At 28.3% G+C, this 21269-nt stretch overlaps 1 protein-coding gene and 1 long non-coding RNA gene across 4 annotated transcripts in view; one reads left to right on the forward strand and one right to left on the reverse strand.

The window, feature by feature from the left end:
• The window catches only part of LOC142327993 (uncharacterized), a 58225-nt gene that overhangs the window by 32607 nt on the left and 4349 nt on the right, over positions 1–21269 (reverse strand). For 2 of the 3 annotated variants that reach the window (XR_012757147.1, XM_075371425.1), the window contains exon 2: positions 13017–13138. Coding sequence is in view for 2 of the 3 variants with exons in the window: in XM_075371425.1 (XP_075227540.1) it covers positions 13017–13138 (122 nt within the window). In the remaining variant the exon portion in view is untranslated. Of the gene's footprint in view, positions 1–12807; positions 12922–13016; positions 13139–21269 lie in introns of those variants that run through there. The other variant, XM_075371432.1, reaches the window with a different exon arrangement.
• Positions 1–21269, forward strand: part of LOC142328003 (uncharacterized) — a 69494-nt gene that overhangs the window by 1610 nt on the left and 46615 nt on the right. The window contains exon 2 of the long non-coding RNA XR_012757153.1: positions 17135–17198. This is a non-coding gene — a long non-coding RNA (uncharacterized LOC142328003). The remainder of the gene's footprint in view (positions 1–17134; positions 17199–21269) is intronic.

The following is a 21269-nucleotide window of genomic DNA, read 5'->3' on the forward strand; positions in this document are numbered from 1 at the left end:
TTCCCATGGAGAATGGCAAAAGTAATTGAAGTAATTAATAATGTAATTAAAATTTGGCTTGGTTTGTTTTTTTAAACTTTATAGTAATAAATAAAAAAAACATTAACCTTAGCGACAGGTGATAGGTTATTCTATATACACCTATCACTTATCAATTATATTCTACATTGATTGATTGAATCACTTATTATTTTTTTATTGTTATTTATTTCATTTATTATTATTTTTCCACATTTATTCCAACATAACATTTCTCATCTCCAACCATACAAATATTTTAGATTTGCTTAAACTGTAACTATTTGATTTTGCCCTACATTTTTACCAAAACTTAAAATGAATCAATAAATACTTACTTTTAAATGCAAGACTGAGCGTAAAAAAGTAAAGGCAACACAGCTACTATACTGTATAAGTTAAATGAAGATGATCAAAGTTTTCTTTAAATTAGAGATTGAGAATATTGAAAGATTAAGAAGAAACATGTGAATGTATACATATTTTATTAAACAAAAAAAATGTTAAACTACATATATATAAAATACAGCAGACCTCATAAATAAAATAAGAAGAACCACCAACTAACCCCCCATAACTTAACAATAGAATCATTTGACACAACAAACCTGTGCTTACATCTCAGTAACAGAAAAATGTTCTATTTATAAAAAGACTCGCAACAAAGTACCACATCACAGAAATAATAAACAACTAAATTTCTTAACATTCCAGAACAGATATTACATACAATACCTGATTTGGTTCCTCTATTTTCTGTCCTTATTAGGAATTTTTCAGTAATGACAGTACAAAATAATACGACAAGCCAATCCAAGAAAATGGGAATAATTATTAACATAGACAAAAATACAACAAATTAAACTTTAAAGTTGAATACAAACACAATAAACAAATAGATTTTCTTGTACTCATCATCACAGAAAACATCTACAAAAACACTTTCAAATTATATGGAAAACAAACAACGATGAACTTTTAGAATATCTGGCAACACTATTAGAATAAAAATACTTCTCAATTGGCCAAATGGAACACAGCTACAAGACAATGACAGCTTCAAAGACATAATAAGCCCTTAACATTTGCTAACCATTCATAATCAATGATAAATTTGCCAACATTGATAGCAACCTTGATAATCTACAGATACAAAAAAATAAAACACATTTGAACATTTTGGGATGTAGATATACCAAGGAATATACAACAAAATATCAACAAACTAATACAAAACGCTGTTCAATCACATTATAATAGATATCTGCCTGGCTCAAAAAATAACCATCAGCTGATCTTTGTGTAAGAATAGCAGAACTGGTCACTAAACATGAATGCAAGAACAAGTGAAAATATTTTAAAGCTATTTTTAAAAGTTTGTAATTTCAAATGTTTATTGGTTTTAAAATAATTTTTAATACTTTCAAATGTGATCAATAAAAAATAAACTATAAAATACTGATTCTGAAAAATCATTATTGTTCCTGCAGTCTAACTGATAATTTTTTTTTTATCTTTGAAAATCTGGTTAGTATTATTTTATCAATGAAAATTTGGTTAGTATTATTTTTAATATTTTATTAGGAGGTACTAAAGTCCTAGATTAGCACGACTGCATGTTTGTTTAAAGTTATATTACTTTCTATTTTTTTAAGATGTCAAAATAACTTCATAGACTACATTACTTACATTTCTTAGTAAAAAATAAGTACACTGTTGGTAATGTTTTACAAATTAAGCAGATCTTTGTTTTTAAACTGAAAGTGTCAATTCAATATTTCACACATAAAAATTCTCTAACCATTAGACATTTTTTTTTACAAGAACTAAATTATTCTGAACTTAAGCTATTTATTTACAACAATGTATTGTTAAGCAACAGTGTATTAAAAATGAATCACTTCCTGTCATAATCATAAGGAATTTCTTACTATAACAATTTGGAAGCTCTTTTAACAGATCATAAAATTGAAGTGATAACATTATTCCCAAAATTATTTTTAATACAGCTTGATAGTTTGCCATCAACATTCAGTTTTCTATGACATCATTTCTTATTTACAACAGTTACATCTGATTAATGATGATACATTTTAGCTGAATTTATTAATTTGCTAGTTTGATTAAACTTGTAGCATCTTAATTCATGTACGCTCATCATTTAAGTATTTAAACGGTAATAAAAATGTAATGTAATGTAATGTTGAATAAATCTGATAGCTAGGATTTTATGAAAAGACCCAGTTACACAACTGGATCTTTTAAGGTATCACCTTAACCTTTCAACAATATAATCTTAATGATAATACAGTAATTGCATTACTTTCTGTCAAATATATAACATTCTCAGTTGTTAACCTATTGAATATTTGGTATTATAATGCATACCAGGAGACTGCAACAAATAAATGTAAATAGACACAGTATTTGTGAGGTTAAGTTATTCAGAATGTATACTATTACCAAGAAACATGAGAGAGTAATAATGATAACATGAACTTTTACGACAAAATTTTCCAAGATAGCTAAAGGTAAGACAGTTTTTTTGAGTAATTTATTTTTACAATTGGTCACTAAAAGGATGAGTACAATTTCTGTTTAAGAGTAACGTGTCAGGAGACCATCCAAAGATAGCCCACCTCTAAGGTAAGACAGTTAAATTTTTTTTTTACTGAAAAGCAATTTTTATTGTTTTAATGTGATGCAGTCTCCTGATTCATTGCATTAAAACTAGTGTTACACCTGTGATTATGATTTGATCAGAATTTGTATTAATAAATTAACATAATTAATAATAATATATTCGTAATTTAAATAAAAGTGGAAATAATTAATAATAATTTAATCTTAGATTATAATAAGTAATAATAATTAACAGTGTAATCATAATTATATTTTACTACTATTTACCAGTTTGCTTTTCAGCTGTTTGACTAGAACATAAGATCCAGTTCATTAATAGCTGAGGAAACTTATTGGTTAAGTCAAATATAATTATAACATTATAATTATCACTGAATAAGCTAAAATTAATTTAATTTATTGTTAACTGTTAAAGTATATATGTGTATTTCACTGAAATAAATTCTAATCAAATTGCACTTTTATACAAAATATCTTAATTTTGAATATTCAATAGATTAACAACTAGGGACAGTTCATATTCAATATGAAGGAATATCATTACTGCATTATCATTAAGAGTAAGTTGCTTAAAACTGCTCTTAGACAACTGACCCTTTTAATGGCTAGAAACATTAATACCTTTTTTGCTTAAATATCATGAAACAGGTAGTAAAACTAAAATTGAACACCCAGGATTCCTTTATCTACTAGTTTAGAAAAGAACTTGAAAATTAACTAAATTTATTTTTGAGAAGGAAGTTAATTTAGAATTAAATTTTATGTAATAAATTTCTACAGCATTGTCATATACAAGTATAAAAATAAATTATATACTTATGCACGTCAATACATCACTTTTTTACTTTAGTACTTTTAACTTACTTTTTTATTTCACTTTTAAGGTCTAAGATATCATGAAATCAAAAAGCACAACTTTATTTCATGAGAACATCTTCTGTAAGTTCTAATATATGTTAGCAGTAATTAAGAATTTATATTTTTAATTTCTTTTAGTTTTATGAAGTGATGCATAAATGGATTTATTTTTGAAGCCCATCTATTTAGCAATACCTATTTAATAAAAATAATGCATTTAAGTTAAAGATTATTATTTAATTTATTTTTAAAAAAGAAACAACTGCATGCAATCTCTTATATGGCAGGACCATATATGATCCTTAAGCCTTGCTGTTTAGTGTGTATTCCCTAATGTGCAGTGACTTTAATGTGTTAATGTTTTTAATTTACTTAATTTGAAATAATGATCTATTAGAATAAACTTCATGTAATTTAAAAGTTACAAACAATTCAACATTTTTTTCATAAGTTCCCATTAAATGCAAATTAAAAATATCAGATAAAAAAGGTAATTAATGATGACTATTATTTTGATGAAATTATGGGAAATAATGATGACAATGAACAGACTATGAAAAACAGAAGACAAGAAATGGGTGAATTTATTTGTTAGCCTGGTTGAGTCTTGTTTTTATTGTTATTTTAGAAGTAGTTTTTCACTGTTTGCTAATGTTACAGTTATAATTTCTATTGTTTTATACTGATCGTGTTTGTGAGAAATATATGTACGAAACAGGTATAGAACTACATCCCCTATGAATTAGAGGCATTAACAGAGGTACATTTAATTGTTGCATTTCTCTACCAGCATTTCTTATGGATGTGATGCACTATAGTAGGCAAGGTACTAGAGACACTAGTCAAAGTTACTTTCTCTGAGAATAGTATTCTTCTTTATACAGTCATCTTCTGTGGCAAAAAGGATAAAGTTGAACATCTGCATTTTGGTAGGCTTAGTGTTAGTGTGCAAAGAGTATTGATTCAATGAAGAAGGCAACAGGAGACCACTTCATTCCTCAGTTTACCTAATAAACCTGGCATATGATCTTGTTACCTTCACAATGACTACATCAGTCTTAAAATCATTTAAGGCTGCCTACAATCATTTTGATTATAGTAGCTAACACACAACATTTGGGAACAGAAGTTATTTCATAGGAGAAGAGTTCTATAGTAGAAGGCAATATTTGATTTCACTAATAAGTGTTTTATGTTTTTAAGTACGAATGTTATCAATATGCTGGTGATTCTGTTAAAAAATAACTATTTGTGTAGTTGCTGTAGTATAGTAAATAAGAATGTCTTGTAGTGGATTTTGAGTGTGGGTGCCAAAGAGGGTATTTGTTTTAGATGGTGTTTGTGTTATTAATTAATGCAATACCTTTTATTAGTAATCAGTTGATTTGAATTAACATTTACATTAAAATCGGTAATTAGTTAAATAATAAGATAAATTTTATTGTTTTCCAAACAATAAAATTGTATGTTCTTATTTATCCAAAACATCTTAGTAAATAAGCAAACAAAATTCATACCAGGCTTAAATCCTGGCCGGGCAAGCATTTTTCATATGCTATAAATTACCATTCTCATAGGGTAAAATGACCAAAGCAGTTGATGCCAATCATCTCAAAAAAAAATTTCATATCATAATGTATTATTTATTACTTTTAGCAAAGTACAATTACATCAGTGTCTTCTGCAGACCATTAATAAAGAAGCTGCCTAATAGCTCTGAAAAGACTGAATATTTTGTTGATTAGTAAAAGAAAATATACAACCACATTTTGTTATACGGTTCAATAAATTATTTAACTTAATATTTATTTATTTTTTTTACTGCAGTTGATACTTATATTAATTCTTATATAATGCTTTATGAATTTTTCATAACCACATTTATTGAGGTTTGAAAAATTTGTCATACTTTTCATAAAACACAATATTTTTAATAAATTGTTAATGTAACTAAAAATCATTTATTTCTTGTTAAGGCAAAATATTTACTGTTTATGTTTTAGTTATTTTTAAATATAGAAAATTCACTAGTATTCTACACATTGCATTATATTGCACTATAATCATATGATTAATTTCCAACCTCTCAGTTTTGACTTACAAAATAAATTTCTGCAGCGTAGTTGAATGTTGAAATAAACTAAATAAATAAAATATTACTTAAAACTGTCAATATTTTTTTTCTACAATTACTGTTTTGTATATTACTTGCTGATTTATCAGTAAATTTGTACTGAAAATTCTTTTATAATATATGGTTTTTGACTAATGTTCAAGGTATTTCTTAGCATTAAAAATGTTTGAAGGAAAAATAATAAATATTAAACTAAGTTATTGCCAGAAACATTTCTGTGAAAATTTGAACTGATACAGCTACTTTATTATGAAAAGTAATCTAGTAATAAATCAATTCTACCTGAAAGACAGCTTTTTATCACCTTTTGGGCAATTTATAAAAATATTTTCTTTTTAATTGTAACTTTCAATTAGAAACATAAGTTAATGTTTAATAATTAAGAATAATTTGTATATGTAATACTATCAGAATACATAAGGTTTACCACATAACTCTTTTTTTCTAACTTCTGACTAAATAACTTAAAAGCTGGTGAATAAATAAAACAGGATGGAAGGGAGATTAATGTTTTTATATTAATGACAGCTTTACTAATGTTATTTGAAATGCAGTATATCATCAAAGACTTAAATTCTCATAATGACAGTTTTGCAAAACATTTTGTTGGGCTTAAAAAGTTATTAAGAAGGAAATATATTCAATAACAAGGTTTCTATGGAACAAATCTGGAGTTATAAGTTTGCTGCCCAATATATTATAAAGAAAAAATAATAAAAACATTATTAATTTAATTTATGAGTTGAATAAAGTCGAAGATATAAAACACAAAAAACAACAACTGTTTTTTTAACAGCCAGTTAAAAAATAAATTAATTACAATTGGAACAGTCCATTCATTATTTTTTCCGAAAAAATTAGATAAATAGTATATTTTAAAAGAAATTTAACCACCCAAGACAGTACAAGATATAGACCAGACTACAGATACAGATGTGGAAGTATTAGAATATTATGCAAGCTATCTTAGAAGGTGTTTATAGTTTGTGAATTAATTTTGCAACAAAACATGTGATAACACAAGCATTTATTGAAAAAGATTTAATTGCAATTAACAGTAATTTTATAAAAAAGATCATACTTTATATAATTCTTTTCCTTCCCAATTTAGGTTGTTTAAATAATTCAGTATAACTTCTGAATCTGCTTATAATCTTTATAGAACTACAGAAGATAAGTTTTATAAAAACTTCCTACCTATGTGCTTCATTAGTAAGCAGTTTTATGTTGTTTTAAGCTTTTGCTTGTTTCCTTGTGCTGCAAGAGACATTCATTAATAAAATTTCACAAACTTTACATACTTGTACCTATTTTACCAAATGAAACTTTTATAGGACAATCTTTTAATTCCTTTCTTTTACCTCTCAGTAAATGCATTCCAAAAGGTGGGTTGTCCATTTTCTTCAAATTGTTGCCTTATATTAATGCACCTGGGAAAATTAGTATATTTGTTCAAACCCTTCCAAAGTAGTCTTTTTGTTGTTGATTGTCCTTTTCCTTCACATCTCTCCCAATCCTTCATCACTTTTATTCCTTACATACCATAGAAATGAGTTAACTGCAATACACCATAAGGAGTTTTAACAGTTGTTTGACAGCTAGAGGAATAACTGTTGCAAAAACGCCCAATTAATGACTAAAGTAAACTTACTGATTTGAATGATGTTCTTGAAGTCTCCAGATATTCAGTGCAAAGTTTCTTGATTTAAGACTACATACAGTTGCATCCCTTGTCCATATGAGTTTACCTCCTACCATTTGTTACATTTGCAGATTTTCAGACCAGTGTCTTTTTAATTGAAACCCAACAACAAAATGAGAGCAGAAACATTTTTCTTGAAAAAACTAATTAGCATTTAAATATAACTGGTCTATCTAGGCCTCAACCTATCTTAGCTAACACTAACTATCTGCATTGCACTGAAATACAGCGTTGAAGTGCCTATCAGCTAAAGCCTAGCTTAGTATTCCTTTTAAAATATAAATTTAAATGACTATAAACAAACTTATACATATGAATATTAAATAAAGATATATGTATAACTCTGCCTTTAATAAAGACATAATCCTGAGCTCACAAACATTTAAGAAGACCCTCCTAGTTAACCAAATTTCCATTATTTTTTTTGTACTTCTCGAGAAACAGTACTCAAAATCTGACCAAAAGGTTTTTCCAATCTATGTCTATTTAAAAAAAAGTATGCCCTTATTCAACTACATCTTGGTTGCGCTGTTCAAAGTAATCTCAACATGTAAAATACACATTAACATTTCTTCTAATCTTAAAAGTATTTCTGAAGTGCACTTTCAGAATTCAATCTTCTTTGCTCAGCATTTTTTTTTTTATTTTCAGAAAGAGAAGAAATTCATGAGACTATGGCTGGTGAATATGATACTTGCAGTATCATTACAGTGTTATTTTTGGGACAAAACTCATGTACACATGAACAAGTAATGATGTGCAAGATGGTATATTATTATTCTTTAATGCCATAAACTGTCCTTATATAAAAATGTTTATTTTATTAAGGATAACTACCTACTAACAATATACTATAATCTTTATTATTCAGCATTTAGTTGCAAAAAATCATGGAACACAATACCATGGTAATAAAGGCATGTTTTTTTCAGTCTCCATTCACTTGGGAGCTTCTATTTTGATGAATGGATTTGACTTAATATTGTAGTCATGCTCCCACAATTCAACCAATATGATGAAGAAAAGCAGCAACTTTGATACATTAATAACTTCAATTTATTTTTAACTTCTTTATTTTAAAGATCAAAATTTAACAACCTCAGAACAAATTTTGTTGAACTGTTTTACATAACACAGCGTTCTTAATCTAGGAATTGTGGTGATATGAAAGGATGGTCGTAAAATTACCCTACAACTTTACATGTAAACTATAATGAAATTATTTTATGAGAAAAAATCTTTTATTATAAACATTTTATTTACATTTATAAGCACACATGTAAAGAAAATAAATTAATGAGACTGTTTCTTTTGTTTTCCATTTATAAGTTATTTCATACTGAATGTATATTTGAAATATAAGAAAGCAAATTATTTTCAAGTGATAAAAGATGATTCCTACATTTAGTTTTTAGCACAAGCATAGATGAAAAACCCTTTTCACAGAAGTAAGACGTGGCAAAAGGAATTAATATTTTCAATGCTTCTATGACTAAACTTCCATATTCACCGAATGCACACTCTTTGCTCTTTGTGTTGGTTGGTAAGCATTTTCAGCACCCACCTTGCACAGATTTGTGACATCCGAGCTTTTCTGTAACAGTCGTGTAGATAGACATGCGTCCAACATGTAGAAATTCAATCAGCCATAGCACTAATCGTCAATCGCCGATCACATTGCAGTTTTCGATTCACTTGTTCAACGATTTTGTCAGTCTGAATAATGGGCCTGCCACTCTGCTCTTCGTCATGCACATTTATGCAGCCATTTTTAAAGTCTTGACACCATTGTCTAACCTTTTCTTCAGTCATTACTGTAGGTCCATACACTACGCACAACTCCCAATGAATTTCACCAGCTGAAGATCCTTTTGCACACAAAAATTGAATCACAATGCCAGTTGTGAAGTGCGTCTTCACAACTGGCAGGAAAAATTGTCACAGACATTGCAATCTGCATTCATTGGCAGACAAAACGACTACGAAATCAAAACAACTGCAGTGGCTTTGTAAATAGCCGATAGATGGCCCTGCATGCATGTAACTGTGTTCCGATTTGCTAATATTTAAATATAAGCCGACAACCCTTATTTTATGAATATGCCATGTAGTTGTAATGTTTTATAGGTAGACATTTCAATGAGCTGGTCATGAATCTCAACTGATAACTTGGCAGCTGCAACAATGTTTTCACTAAATGGATTCAGTACCCATCTCTTTGAGAAATAATTTTTACCGTCTGGCAAATACTCTGCCAATTTAATTTTTAGCTCACAAAAATGCATCTTCATATTATACAACCTGTGGTGTGTAGAAGTGTGTATTTCTTCACTCAAATTTTTCTGAATATAATCGGAATGTATCAAAATTTTAGCATTGAAGATGCATAATCCAGATTTAAGCTTCTTAATGAAAGCATGAACTTTGTCTCCCATTAATAAAATGATTTTATCACATCCTTGTAAATTTGCGTTCATTATTTGAGATTTTCTGGCATATTTTTTTGTGGTAAAAGCATGTCTGTGAAGGAAGCAGTACATCCACTCTGCCCTTGGTATAAGACAATCTTTTAACTGTTCTATCCTGTTATTGCCTTTGCACCATCACTACATACTGCAATACATTTTGTCCAGTCTTATGGTATTATGTAGCTTCATAAAAAACATCAAAAAGATATTCAGTATGGCTTGATTTACAAATAGAAGCTTGTTGATTTCTCAAAGTATGTAATTTTCTTTGAAAAATTCCAAGGGTTTGCTTTTATGATCTGGTTGTTTAGTTGAATTAACTGCCAAATTAATTTTGATGGCAATACTTTCATCGGAGAGGACTTGAAAGCAACTATGGCTTTCCATCAAATGAGGTAAAATCATAATTTAAATAATGCTATTGTACAATCTTGTCTTTTTGCAAATCGATTCACTGAATGTAGTTGACTCACTTCATTTTTTCATAAATTTATCCACTTTGCATTAGAATCTAATTAAAAAAAAAAACAGTTACACCATTTAACTGCACATTAAAAAAACTGAAACCTCAATTATTATTTTCAATGAAACTACACTTTTAAAAACTAAATAAAGGTACCAGATGCCCGCTTCGCATTCGAAACTAAACTGCAATCCCTTATGCCTCTTTTATACTGAGTATGATATGTTCAAATATCATATGCATGTTCAAACATGACAGTCTCACAGTAAATATTATGCAAGCAGACCAAATTACAAGGAACACGTATACATCAAGTTGGAATTTGTAATTTGCTCATGTTTGTACACTTCATACATGCATGTTTATACCCATTGCTATCAACGCAGCTAAATAGTTTTAATTAGGTTTCACCAGGTTGTTGTTGGGGGTTGCAAAATATTCATTATACATTTTTTTTTTACTTTTTGGGATTCGTGGAGCTAAAAAGGTTGAGAATCACTGCTTAAACATATAAGAAACCAAATGTTTCAGCAACATCTGTATTATTAATTCATTGATTTTTCCTTACTTCTACTTTTTCATTAGTAATTAATTGATTTACTTTACTTTGTCTTCCAATCCCACAATCTTTAAACAATTTGTAACCATCTTGGAAACATTACCCATTAGTTTAATGGATACATTCTCGATGCACCTTTTGTCACATTTTCATTACACTAGAGCACATAGTTTCATTTTTATATAAATATATGATGCAATTCCTTGATCTCCCTTAAACCTTTTGTAGTAACACGTTTTTATTTATTTGTAAATCATTACAGTTTGTTTGCCTTTCTTTTTTTATTGGCTTGAGCAGAATACAAAAACAAGTGCGTGATAAAATTCTTAAAAATGGTAAAAATAACTGCTGATTTGAACAAAAACTGACTGAATGGACATAACTAAGTGCTGATATGGCAAATCACGCGTCTCAGTTAGTTATGTTAATAATGAATTTGTATCTACTTATTCTAAATAGATTGTAGATTCTGATTTCAGAATAAATTTAGAAGAATTACTCTAAAACAAACTCATTCAGTTTATGAAGATTCAACTTATGAAAGTATCCTTGTGAAAATACTAGATTTATAAGGTGGGGATGGCCAATATATCCTTCAATGTATCTTTTGACAAAATTTAAATTCCACATATCTTAAAATATTACTTAAATACACCACCACCACAGTTTACATGAATAATCTATAAAACACGCATTTTAACAGTTTACAAATTAATTGTTAATTGATAACAATTAAAAGTTGCATTATAGTAAATATGCAATAACTAGTAGAACAGATATGATGTAAAATTTAACAATATAATTTTTATTGATGAACATTTTCTTAATGTGAAAATATAATACACACTGATAGTAGTTTATTATCAACAATATAATAGAGACTGATATAAAATATAATTACTATCAAAATCTATGTTTCATTTAAAATGCATAAGTCGTTTAATTATAACAGGTAGTTATTTTAAGACTGATATTAAACTCCTAAAAGGTTTTGGTGAAGCAGTTTTTAATTTTTCTTCACTAGTATCTGAATTTCTGGAATATAATTACATAATAAAATTAATTTAATAAAAGTTGACACTGTTACAGGATAAAAATTTACTGGATAACCATTTACAATATGAGAACAACTACCTTTATCTAGTAAACTTTAATCTTACCTAGGATAAGTTACTATGATCTGAATGCTATAATTATTTTTCCAGATGGTTATCATTTAAGTAAAAGGATTAAGTTCTGTAAGTGACAGAAAGTTAAGTAAAGTAAAAAAAGCACAAATTTAAAGTATTGACCAAAATAAAGAAGTCAAATAAATGTTATTGTATATAATTCAATAATAATGAGAAGATTAACAGAGTCAGAATGAAAATGACAAGTATTAACAAAAAATACATTGTAAATAGATCACTAGGAAAAAGATTTTCTAGTTTTAATTGTATTCTTGTTCCATTTAGGTTACAAATGTGTTTCAAGATTGTGTTACTTATGATGCCTATAAAATTAATGTAGTATTAAGTAAAATAATATATTCACATAATTATATATTAATATATAATTACTATTCTACCACTAAGAATGTGCTGATATTTTATTATACAATGACCAATTTGTTCTTATTCACGTCCTCATACTGATATAACAATTACACGGTATCTTGATAAAGCAGGTATGAATACAATGAATTGGCGTCCCAAAAACCAGGATACAAATTATATTAAGCATGTTTCTAAAAAAATACTTTAAAAATAAGTCTGATTATGTAAACTATCTACAAGAACTGACAATAGCTACATGAACTGACAAACATCATTCACGAAAAATGCAAAATTTGAGCTTGTTTGCCTAGAGGAATAAAGCAGTACAAGGCATGAAGGGATTATTCTTAGAACCAGGTTTTTAAAGCAGAATCTAAATTTTAGAGCAGTTGTGAAAAAATATGAAATGAAAGTATTAGATAATTACCATTTATCATTATAAATCATACATGTTTTCCTGTTTAAACTTTGTCCACAGCCAAATTATTCAATTCCAATATTTTTTTTTCTTTTTTATTTCAAGACTTATATTTCATTTCTCCAGTTTTTTACAGAAAAATAAACATGAATTGAGATTAATCATTTGTCCAGAATCTGTATGTGTTATCTTATATATAAAATATGTTGATGACTTACCAACGTAGCTAAATCATACATAGTGTCTAATCGTTTCCATATGGCATCAGATGAAACATTTTTATTTATTGATGAGGTGAATTTATTCCAGATGCATGCCATTTGGAAATGTTTGTTCACACCTGAAAACAAAGACAAAATTTGTTTTTACCCAAATATAATTCAGTAAGATGTCATTAAAAGTTGTTTCTTTGATGAGAAATATTAATTAATCATATCAAATCTACAAAAACTGCATTTTAATTTTTCAGATTTTCTTTTTAGAATTTTTGAATCTGTGGGTAATAACTACATTATTTTCTTTAACTCTGTATTGAGAAATTTCACAGATTAAATACAAAAAATTATTTCACGAAATTTTATAACATCATGAAAGTTTTTTTCTTCATGCTATCTGATCAGTCTTTATCGTCAATTACAAATTAGTATTTTACATCATCATCAATTACAAATTAGTACAAAAATTAAAAAAGAATTGAAAGATTAAAAAAGTAGCTAAGGTGAACTAACTGACTTTATTTTAAGTGGCGCTTCTTTAATGGCTTTGCATTAATCTTATTTTTAGTATCAATGAATGATTATAATGCTCATGAAACCCATGATAATATAAAATCATGCAATCAGTTATGAACTACAGAGTAGTGATGTATATTTCACATCTAAACCATAATATACATTCATATCTTTCAGCTTTAATTATTTTTCAATTTTCTTGCAGTTCATCTCTTCCATTTTCTCTACTGGTTTTCCTCCCGTGTAACTCCCATAATTTTCCACCTTTTTCAAAATAATGATATGATTTAGTTTTTTTCTTGCCTTTGCTTTCATATTCTATGTATGTCTCTCACTGGACTTTAAGCTTTTGTCTGTACATGTTATTTCTCAACTTTGGTCAAAAAATAGTTCTTTGTGTTTAAAATTCTTTGATTGTAAACTAAAGCTGCTATTCATAAACTTAATTTCCTATTTCCAAAAAAAAAAGTCTTATTTCTACACACCAATAAATTTTTTATACAAATTACCTGATAGTTTATAACAGTATCAGTTCTGCATTATTTAATTCAGTAAGACATTAAAGTATATCTGTGTTTTTATTAATGTAACTAATCAACCAAAAGTCAAAACAGTTTTGTAGCTTGTCATTGAAGTCAGTTCATAATCTAATTGAACAGAAATCTAACATCTATATTTGCTGTAAAGTTATGTTTAATAAACATTAATATAATTATACAGTAGACAGTATATCTGTAATTCAATAATTTGTGTTTATTCTTAAAAGTTTTAATTTTCAAATTAATTTATAAACGTCATTCTTTTAAATAATTTTACTGCACACTATTTAAATAATAATAAATTACAAGATAAAATGTTTTACCCGTAGAAGCAAATAATGATGATATTTTAATTTAGGAATGATTTATTGCTTTTTTAATTGAACTATTAGAACCATTATAACAATAAAATTACTTTATCAGATAAACTTGCATAAAAAACTTATATGTATTTTCTAAGTTTATGACATTGCTGGCTAATATTTACATTAAATGTATAATAAAAGTCCTTTAAGAGTTATAACATTACTTTTACTGAATACATTAACTTAGTAATATATGCTTGTATTAATTTTATTAACATGTAACTCGATTATGAGTTTCAATTTAGTTTCATTAATCACAAAATACTGTGGGAAACCCAATTTTCCTTGCTACAAAACGTTTTACCCAGTTATTTAAATAAAGTACCAAGAGCTTCAGATGATGTCGCTGGAAATAAGTACAATCTAATATGTATTTATTAATGTACTTTTACTCATAGAAATATATATTAGGCACATCAAAAGATTATTCAAACATATTTTTGTGTTTATTCCTGAGAGTTACATTCTGTATTTTAGTATAATGAAATAGGTTCTACAGTAGTTGGTTGTTTATGTGTGCTTTAATTTATATAGCTGTAACCCCATGTAAAACCTAGTAAATTTATTATATTTAAATATTTATTATGTAAAACCTCCAGCAGAGGTCTGGTAGAGTGTTTTGATTTTGTTTTATACTTCGATACTCCTACATGTCATAATATTCAAGGTAGAGCGAGATTGTTCATTAAGAAACCTTGTCTCATTTCTTGGATGGTTTTTTAATTTCTATAAAAATAGCCATTTTTGTTACTGTTATATATATGTTGAACTACGAAAAATGATTTATCAATGTACGGTTACTCCTGGATAAAAATGCCACAGTCTCACTAGGGATTTGTGTGTACAAGGGGTTGTGTACTACTTGCTGCCTGTAGAGATCTTTTATCTTTACTCAGAGTAAGATTTTTGTTTTGTACTGTGGTTCTATGCCTAGAGTGGATTGTACTTTCTCATTACTCATTTCTTATCCTTAATCACTGAAACTTCCATCCAGATTTTTGGTTCTCTAACTGTAGTTACATTCTGAGATCACCAGAATCAAACCAATGATGTGTAGAAAATTTGTGGTGGGGCTGCTGGCAGTCAAACCCAAGAAGTTTAATTTTTTGTTCAATGGTTGTAAATAAGTTTGATGATTTATTGGCCTATTGGTTAAAACTGAATCCCCTATCCTCTTCAAATACAAATATAAATATATTAATCATAGACATCAATATTGTTAAATCAGTGTTCAAATTTAATCATTCTGATCAGAAATAACATTTTTCAAAAGAATACTATGAAGTGGTTATGATTTCTGATGAATTTCATGTACATAGTTAGTATTTGTCCCATTAATATTTTTATAATAAACAGTAGAATTGCTAGTTAATTCTTGAAACTCTGTCCTTGCCATATAAAAACTTCTTTTCTAATTTTATTTTACAGGTTGATAATGCATTCTATTAGTAATTTTATGACAAAATGAATTTATTTATAATGTTTCCATTCATGCAAGAACAACTTAACCAATTTTAATAGACTTGCAAGTTTAATTCACCTTCACTTTGACTGAAATTTAATATATTTATTAAATATTCACAAAACGCCCTAAAGGCTTCTTTATGAAAAATAGGTTTTTTCCGTATTTACTTACTTCCTTGATAAATTTTTTAATTTTTTCTGAAGGTTCCCTATGATAATAAATAAGAAATGACAATCAAAATGGAAACTAGATAATTGTACTATTTTATTTTTTAAAGAAAACATTTCAGTTTTTTATGTCTATATAATTTTATTTTTATTTAAATATTTTTAGATTATTGAAGTTATAAGGATATTAAGACATGATTATTTAAGTCCTTAAAAAAAACTCTAAACTGTGTTTCTTTGTTATTTACATAAAAATAACAGTAACTGTGTAATTTAACTATCAAATTCAAGTTAAATTAAATATTTTACATTAAGATAATTGGCTTTTATTTATGATTACAATTAAAATAAAAGCTTAATATAAATTTTTAAATTGCTAAAAATATAAAATTAAGTTGTAATTTTCTACATGTATTTGTACATTTTTATCTGGTTTTGCATCATTAATTAGAAATGTGTATAGCTTAGGAAAGCAACTAGCTATTACCTGATATTCCATTGCATGGTAAACGTTTATACTAGATTACACTTGCATTGGACCTTTTTTTTTACAATCCTTAAACAGAAAACTTTACAAACAAGTCTAAAATCAGAATAACTGACTCTAATTTTTATCAAGAATGCAGCTTCATCACTTGCTGCTGTCTCAGGAATCTTGTAGACAAGGCATTGAAGTGGCCGATCCAATTCCCATGAACTGGAACCTTTCCAGGAAAGGGGGGTCATTAATACTGCGAAGAAAGAGAAAGTTCAACCCATAATAAGGGTGAGCTGTTTAGATCAAATTATTATACCACCTTGCTCAGAACCGACAGCAAATACAATAACTATGATGATTTTTCAATGAATGATTATTGCATTAATGTAGATTAGTTATCTATTTAAAATAATTTAGATTCATAAAAATTATTATCATAAAATCTTGACTTTATTTTGCAAATTGTGGATTTATCTTTTCATTTATAAGGACACCAACTGAATCCTAATTATTCTATCATGTAAGGTTTAATTTGTGGTACACTAATCTGGAGATAATGCTTTGAGATAATCAATAATGTGCTGTTTTTAGGTGTACAGCTGAACTGAAGAATCAGCATAAGAAGCAGATCACCAGAGATGACTCTTCAGACAAGGTTAATTTGCAGTTTTTATTTTTGTTAGATTACAGTATGCTTTTTTTTCCTTTTTTTGCTTAATATTTAGTAAAACATTTCTTACGTTTTTTCTATCACTAGAATAAAAATATATAAATCTATGTACTAGATTTATAATGCTGGCTATTAAGTTAAAAAAATATATAATAGAGCACAAGTTAGTAAACATCTATTTCTTCATAATTTCAAGGAAGATCAGTTTTATTTTTGATAATATAAAAAATGATGGAACATTTTCATTAGGAACATCATTATTACTACTTGAACTAGTTAAGTGTGATATTGAATCAATTGGTGTAGTGGTTAACTTATATTCAGATTTGGTTCCTACAGAACTTTATTGCAGTGCCTTCAGATTAGCTGGTCACAGGTTCAGTTTCTGAACCCACCAGGTTGGTCTAGTGGTGAACGTGTCTTCACAAATCAGCTGATTTGGAAGTCGAGAGTTCCAGTGTTAAAGTCCTAGTTAAGTCACTTATTTTTATACGGATTTGAATAGTAGATCATGGATACCGGTTTTCTTTGGTGGTTGGGTTCAATTAACCACACATCTCAGGAATGGTTGAACTGAACTGTCCAAGAATACACTTCATTTACACTCATACATCATCCTCTGAAGTAATATCTGAACAGTAATTCCTGGAGGCTAAACAGGAAAAGAAAGAAAGAAAGGTTCAGTTTCTGACAAGTCTGGCACAGACTCATGTCAGAAACTGAATCATTTGTGAACTACAAAAGGTTACATAAGTGTAAAGTCTTTTAAAAATCAAATTTTTCTTATAATATAAAGAATCCCCACACACAGACACAGTATAGTTTCAATACAGAGAAGAAACACTATAGTTATTTTCTTACAGACAATTAGATCAGTTAAGAAGTAGAAAGCTATAATAGATATTTACTCGTAACAGTTCCAGATGTACCTATGAAACATACAATATTTTGTTAATAAAATGTAAGTCATCAAAATTGATTCACAAAATTTCTGAGATTACTTTTGTGATATCTAAAGATTACTGATCAGTAAATGATACAAGAACAGTAGTATACTGTAACGATGGGTAAATAATGTAAATAGATAATGTAGTGAAAGATCCTTGAAAAAAGATAAACTTGTTTAGCTCTAATTTTAAACATTAAATTGAGCTTTTGCATTGTTGCCTGATGTGAGGCCTACAAGTTTCCAACAAGTATCTATATATTTTTTTATTTCTAAAAGTGTTATGTTATTAAAATTATTCATGTCTAAAAATAATTGTTTCGTGCTTAAATTTTCATTAATATTAAATGCATTACTTTATCTCCTACATTATTATTTGCAGCCTGATGAACCACAAATCAATAGAAAAATTTGGCACCAGAGGAAATATCAGGTCTAATCATTCTACTACAAGATGTGATCAAAAGTATCCAACTTATTTTTTATTGTAAGCATTTGTAGCGTGGAAGGAGGACCATCGTGGAATGTAATCTTGACTCGTTCTGGTTGCATATGATTCACTGTTTTGCTGTCATTGCAGCTAGTTACTGCTTAGCAGCCATGAAAGTAAAACAGGTGAATTGTGCTTGCCATATTTTCATTGTTATTCAAAATGACTTAACTGGTTAGTAGAAAATCTGCATTAAATTCTCTCAGAACATGCAAATAGAGACAATAAGGAAGATTCAAATAGCTTTTGTTGATCAAGCTACAGGTATTACATTAATTAAAGAGTAGTATCATCATTTCAGGATGATGGAATGTTTGTCAAAAGTGACCAATGCTTTGGCAGACCTTCATCCAGTAAAAACAAAAAAAAATCGAGCAAGTTCAACAGATGATGATGAATCATCAAAAAACGATTAGAGAGATAGTAATAATTTCATTTGGCTCGGTGCAATAGATTTTAAAGGAAAATCTCTGGATGCAGTGCATAGCAGCAAAATTTTCCCCAAAACTTCTCACTCATGAACAAAAGGAAAACTGGCTGCAAGTTCCACAAGACATACTGGAATGTGCTCATAATGATCTTGATTTTATGAAAAAAATAATAACCAAAGATGAAACAAAGGTTGTGACGCTGAGGCAAAGGTACAGTCATCCTCTTTGGAAAACTCAAAGTTCTTCACAGAAGGAAACCAGACAGTCACAAAGCAATATGGTCAGCTGACAGTCATTTGCATTATCAAGTTATGGTTCATCATAAGTATGATCCTCAAGGACAAACTGTTGATAAAGTGTGTTACATAAATGTTCTTCAATGATGAGATGTTTGATGCAAGAGACCACAGCTTTGGGAAAATGGCGATTGAAAAATTCATCACAAAAATGCTCCAGCTAATCCATCATAAATTATCTTGAGATTCTTGGTAAAACAGGATTGAACAACTTCAACAGGATCCTTACTCATTGACATGGCTCTGTGATTTTTGGTTCTTTCATAAACTTAAAATTCCGCTTAAAGGAAAGTAATTTGAAGGCTGAGAAGAGATAAAAAGCATGACAAGGACTCATGGTAATCACTAAAAATTACTTTAAAAAATGCTTCTAACAATGGCAACATCACTGGGATAAGTGTGTTATATCAGAAGGGCCTACTTTGAAGGGGACATGTGACTGAAGTAAACACGTATTTTATTTTTGTTTTTATGAGCCAAGATCAAGATACTTTTTGATCACATCTCTTATATGTGTATGCAGATGATATTGCACTGATTGCCAGAAATATGCAATTGTTGCAAGAAGTGTTCCACATGAAGAAAGAAAGAGCATCTTTGAATAAATGACGGTAAAAAAGGTATTTCAAAATGATTGCTACCAAAACAAGACATTCATTTTCTAAGATTCTCTGAAAGGGAAGTAATGAAAATATCAGTTGATATTTTTTGAAAATAATCATAATCAATTAAAAAAATTAATTGTATAAAAATAATACAATTAATAATTATAACAAAAATCTATTAATAAAAACAATCACAATCAAATAATCATGACATTCAATTGAAAGTAATCTACTGAGATGACCTTTTTTTATAGAAATTATTTATTCGGTTTTCAAAATGAATAAAAAAATGTTTTAACAGAGAGGAAAATAATTATAAATTATTGTTACTTCATGTACGTACATAAAAATTACTATATTAAATGGATCTTCCACTGACATGATTAATTTCTCAGTCAATTTCTCACATTACAAAATTCATCTATGACTAATTTGATTGAATACCTGTTATAATACCATTACGTTACTCAATAGATCAGGTAATAAAGTACATTTACAAACATTCATTATGAAGGGAATAAAAATTAAGAGCCTTCTCATAATTTTCTTTATAAACAGTCACTTTTTTTACCATCCCAAATATATTTATATTATACTTTTGTACAACATATAAGTTTCTTACGCTCTTCTTCACAGAGCAAGTACAGTAAATTTGTAATTCTTTCTTCAGTACAGAGTGACTGGAAAGTTATTGTACCCCCTAAAGGTAGAATTAAAAATTTGTAATGAGTTATAAATGAAAAATGCAACATAATAATGAACTATTTTATTTACTCACTTGATACTTAGTATTAATTTTAATGGTCCAATAGGTCTGTGTGTTCACCCTCATGTCGCACGCACAATTCTATAGAGAGGATGCCATGTCACAGAGGATGCCACATCCTCTGCTACATGCGACAGAGCATTTCTGATATTACATTATGGAAGGTGTCCCTCACAGCGTCACGCAATTCTTTATTTGTGGTATAGCGATATGCAGATACATATGCCTTGATAATTCCCCATAATGAATTCTCAGATGTGCTGAGAACAGGATTCTGCAATGTCCTTGATAACAGCTGATGACGCTGGAGTACCGTGGCCAATGCAACGTCCTGGAAATTTTCCATTCAGAAATGCATGGACTGATAGAGCAAAATGTGCAGGTGCTTCATCCTGGTGCAACCAAACTTGTTCCATGAGATCCTTCTCTTGAAGCTGTGGTATTAACCATGCCTCCAACATCTCTAAATAAGTTTGTGCATTTACTGGCCCATCAAGAAAATAAGGACCAAACAAATGATGA

The sequence above is a fragment of the Lycorma delicatula genome, chromosome 1 (assembly GCF_047948215.1).
Source record: "Lycorma delicatula isolate Av1 chromosome 1, ASM4794821v1, whole genome shotgun sequence".
NCBI lineage: Eukaryota > Metazoa > Arthropoda > Insecta > Hemiptera > Fulgoridae > Lycorma > Lycorma delicatula.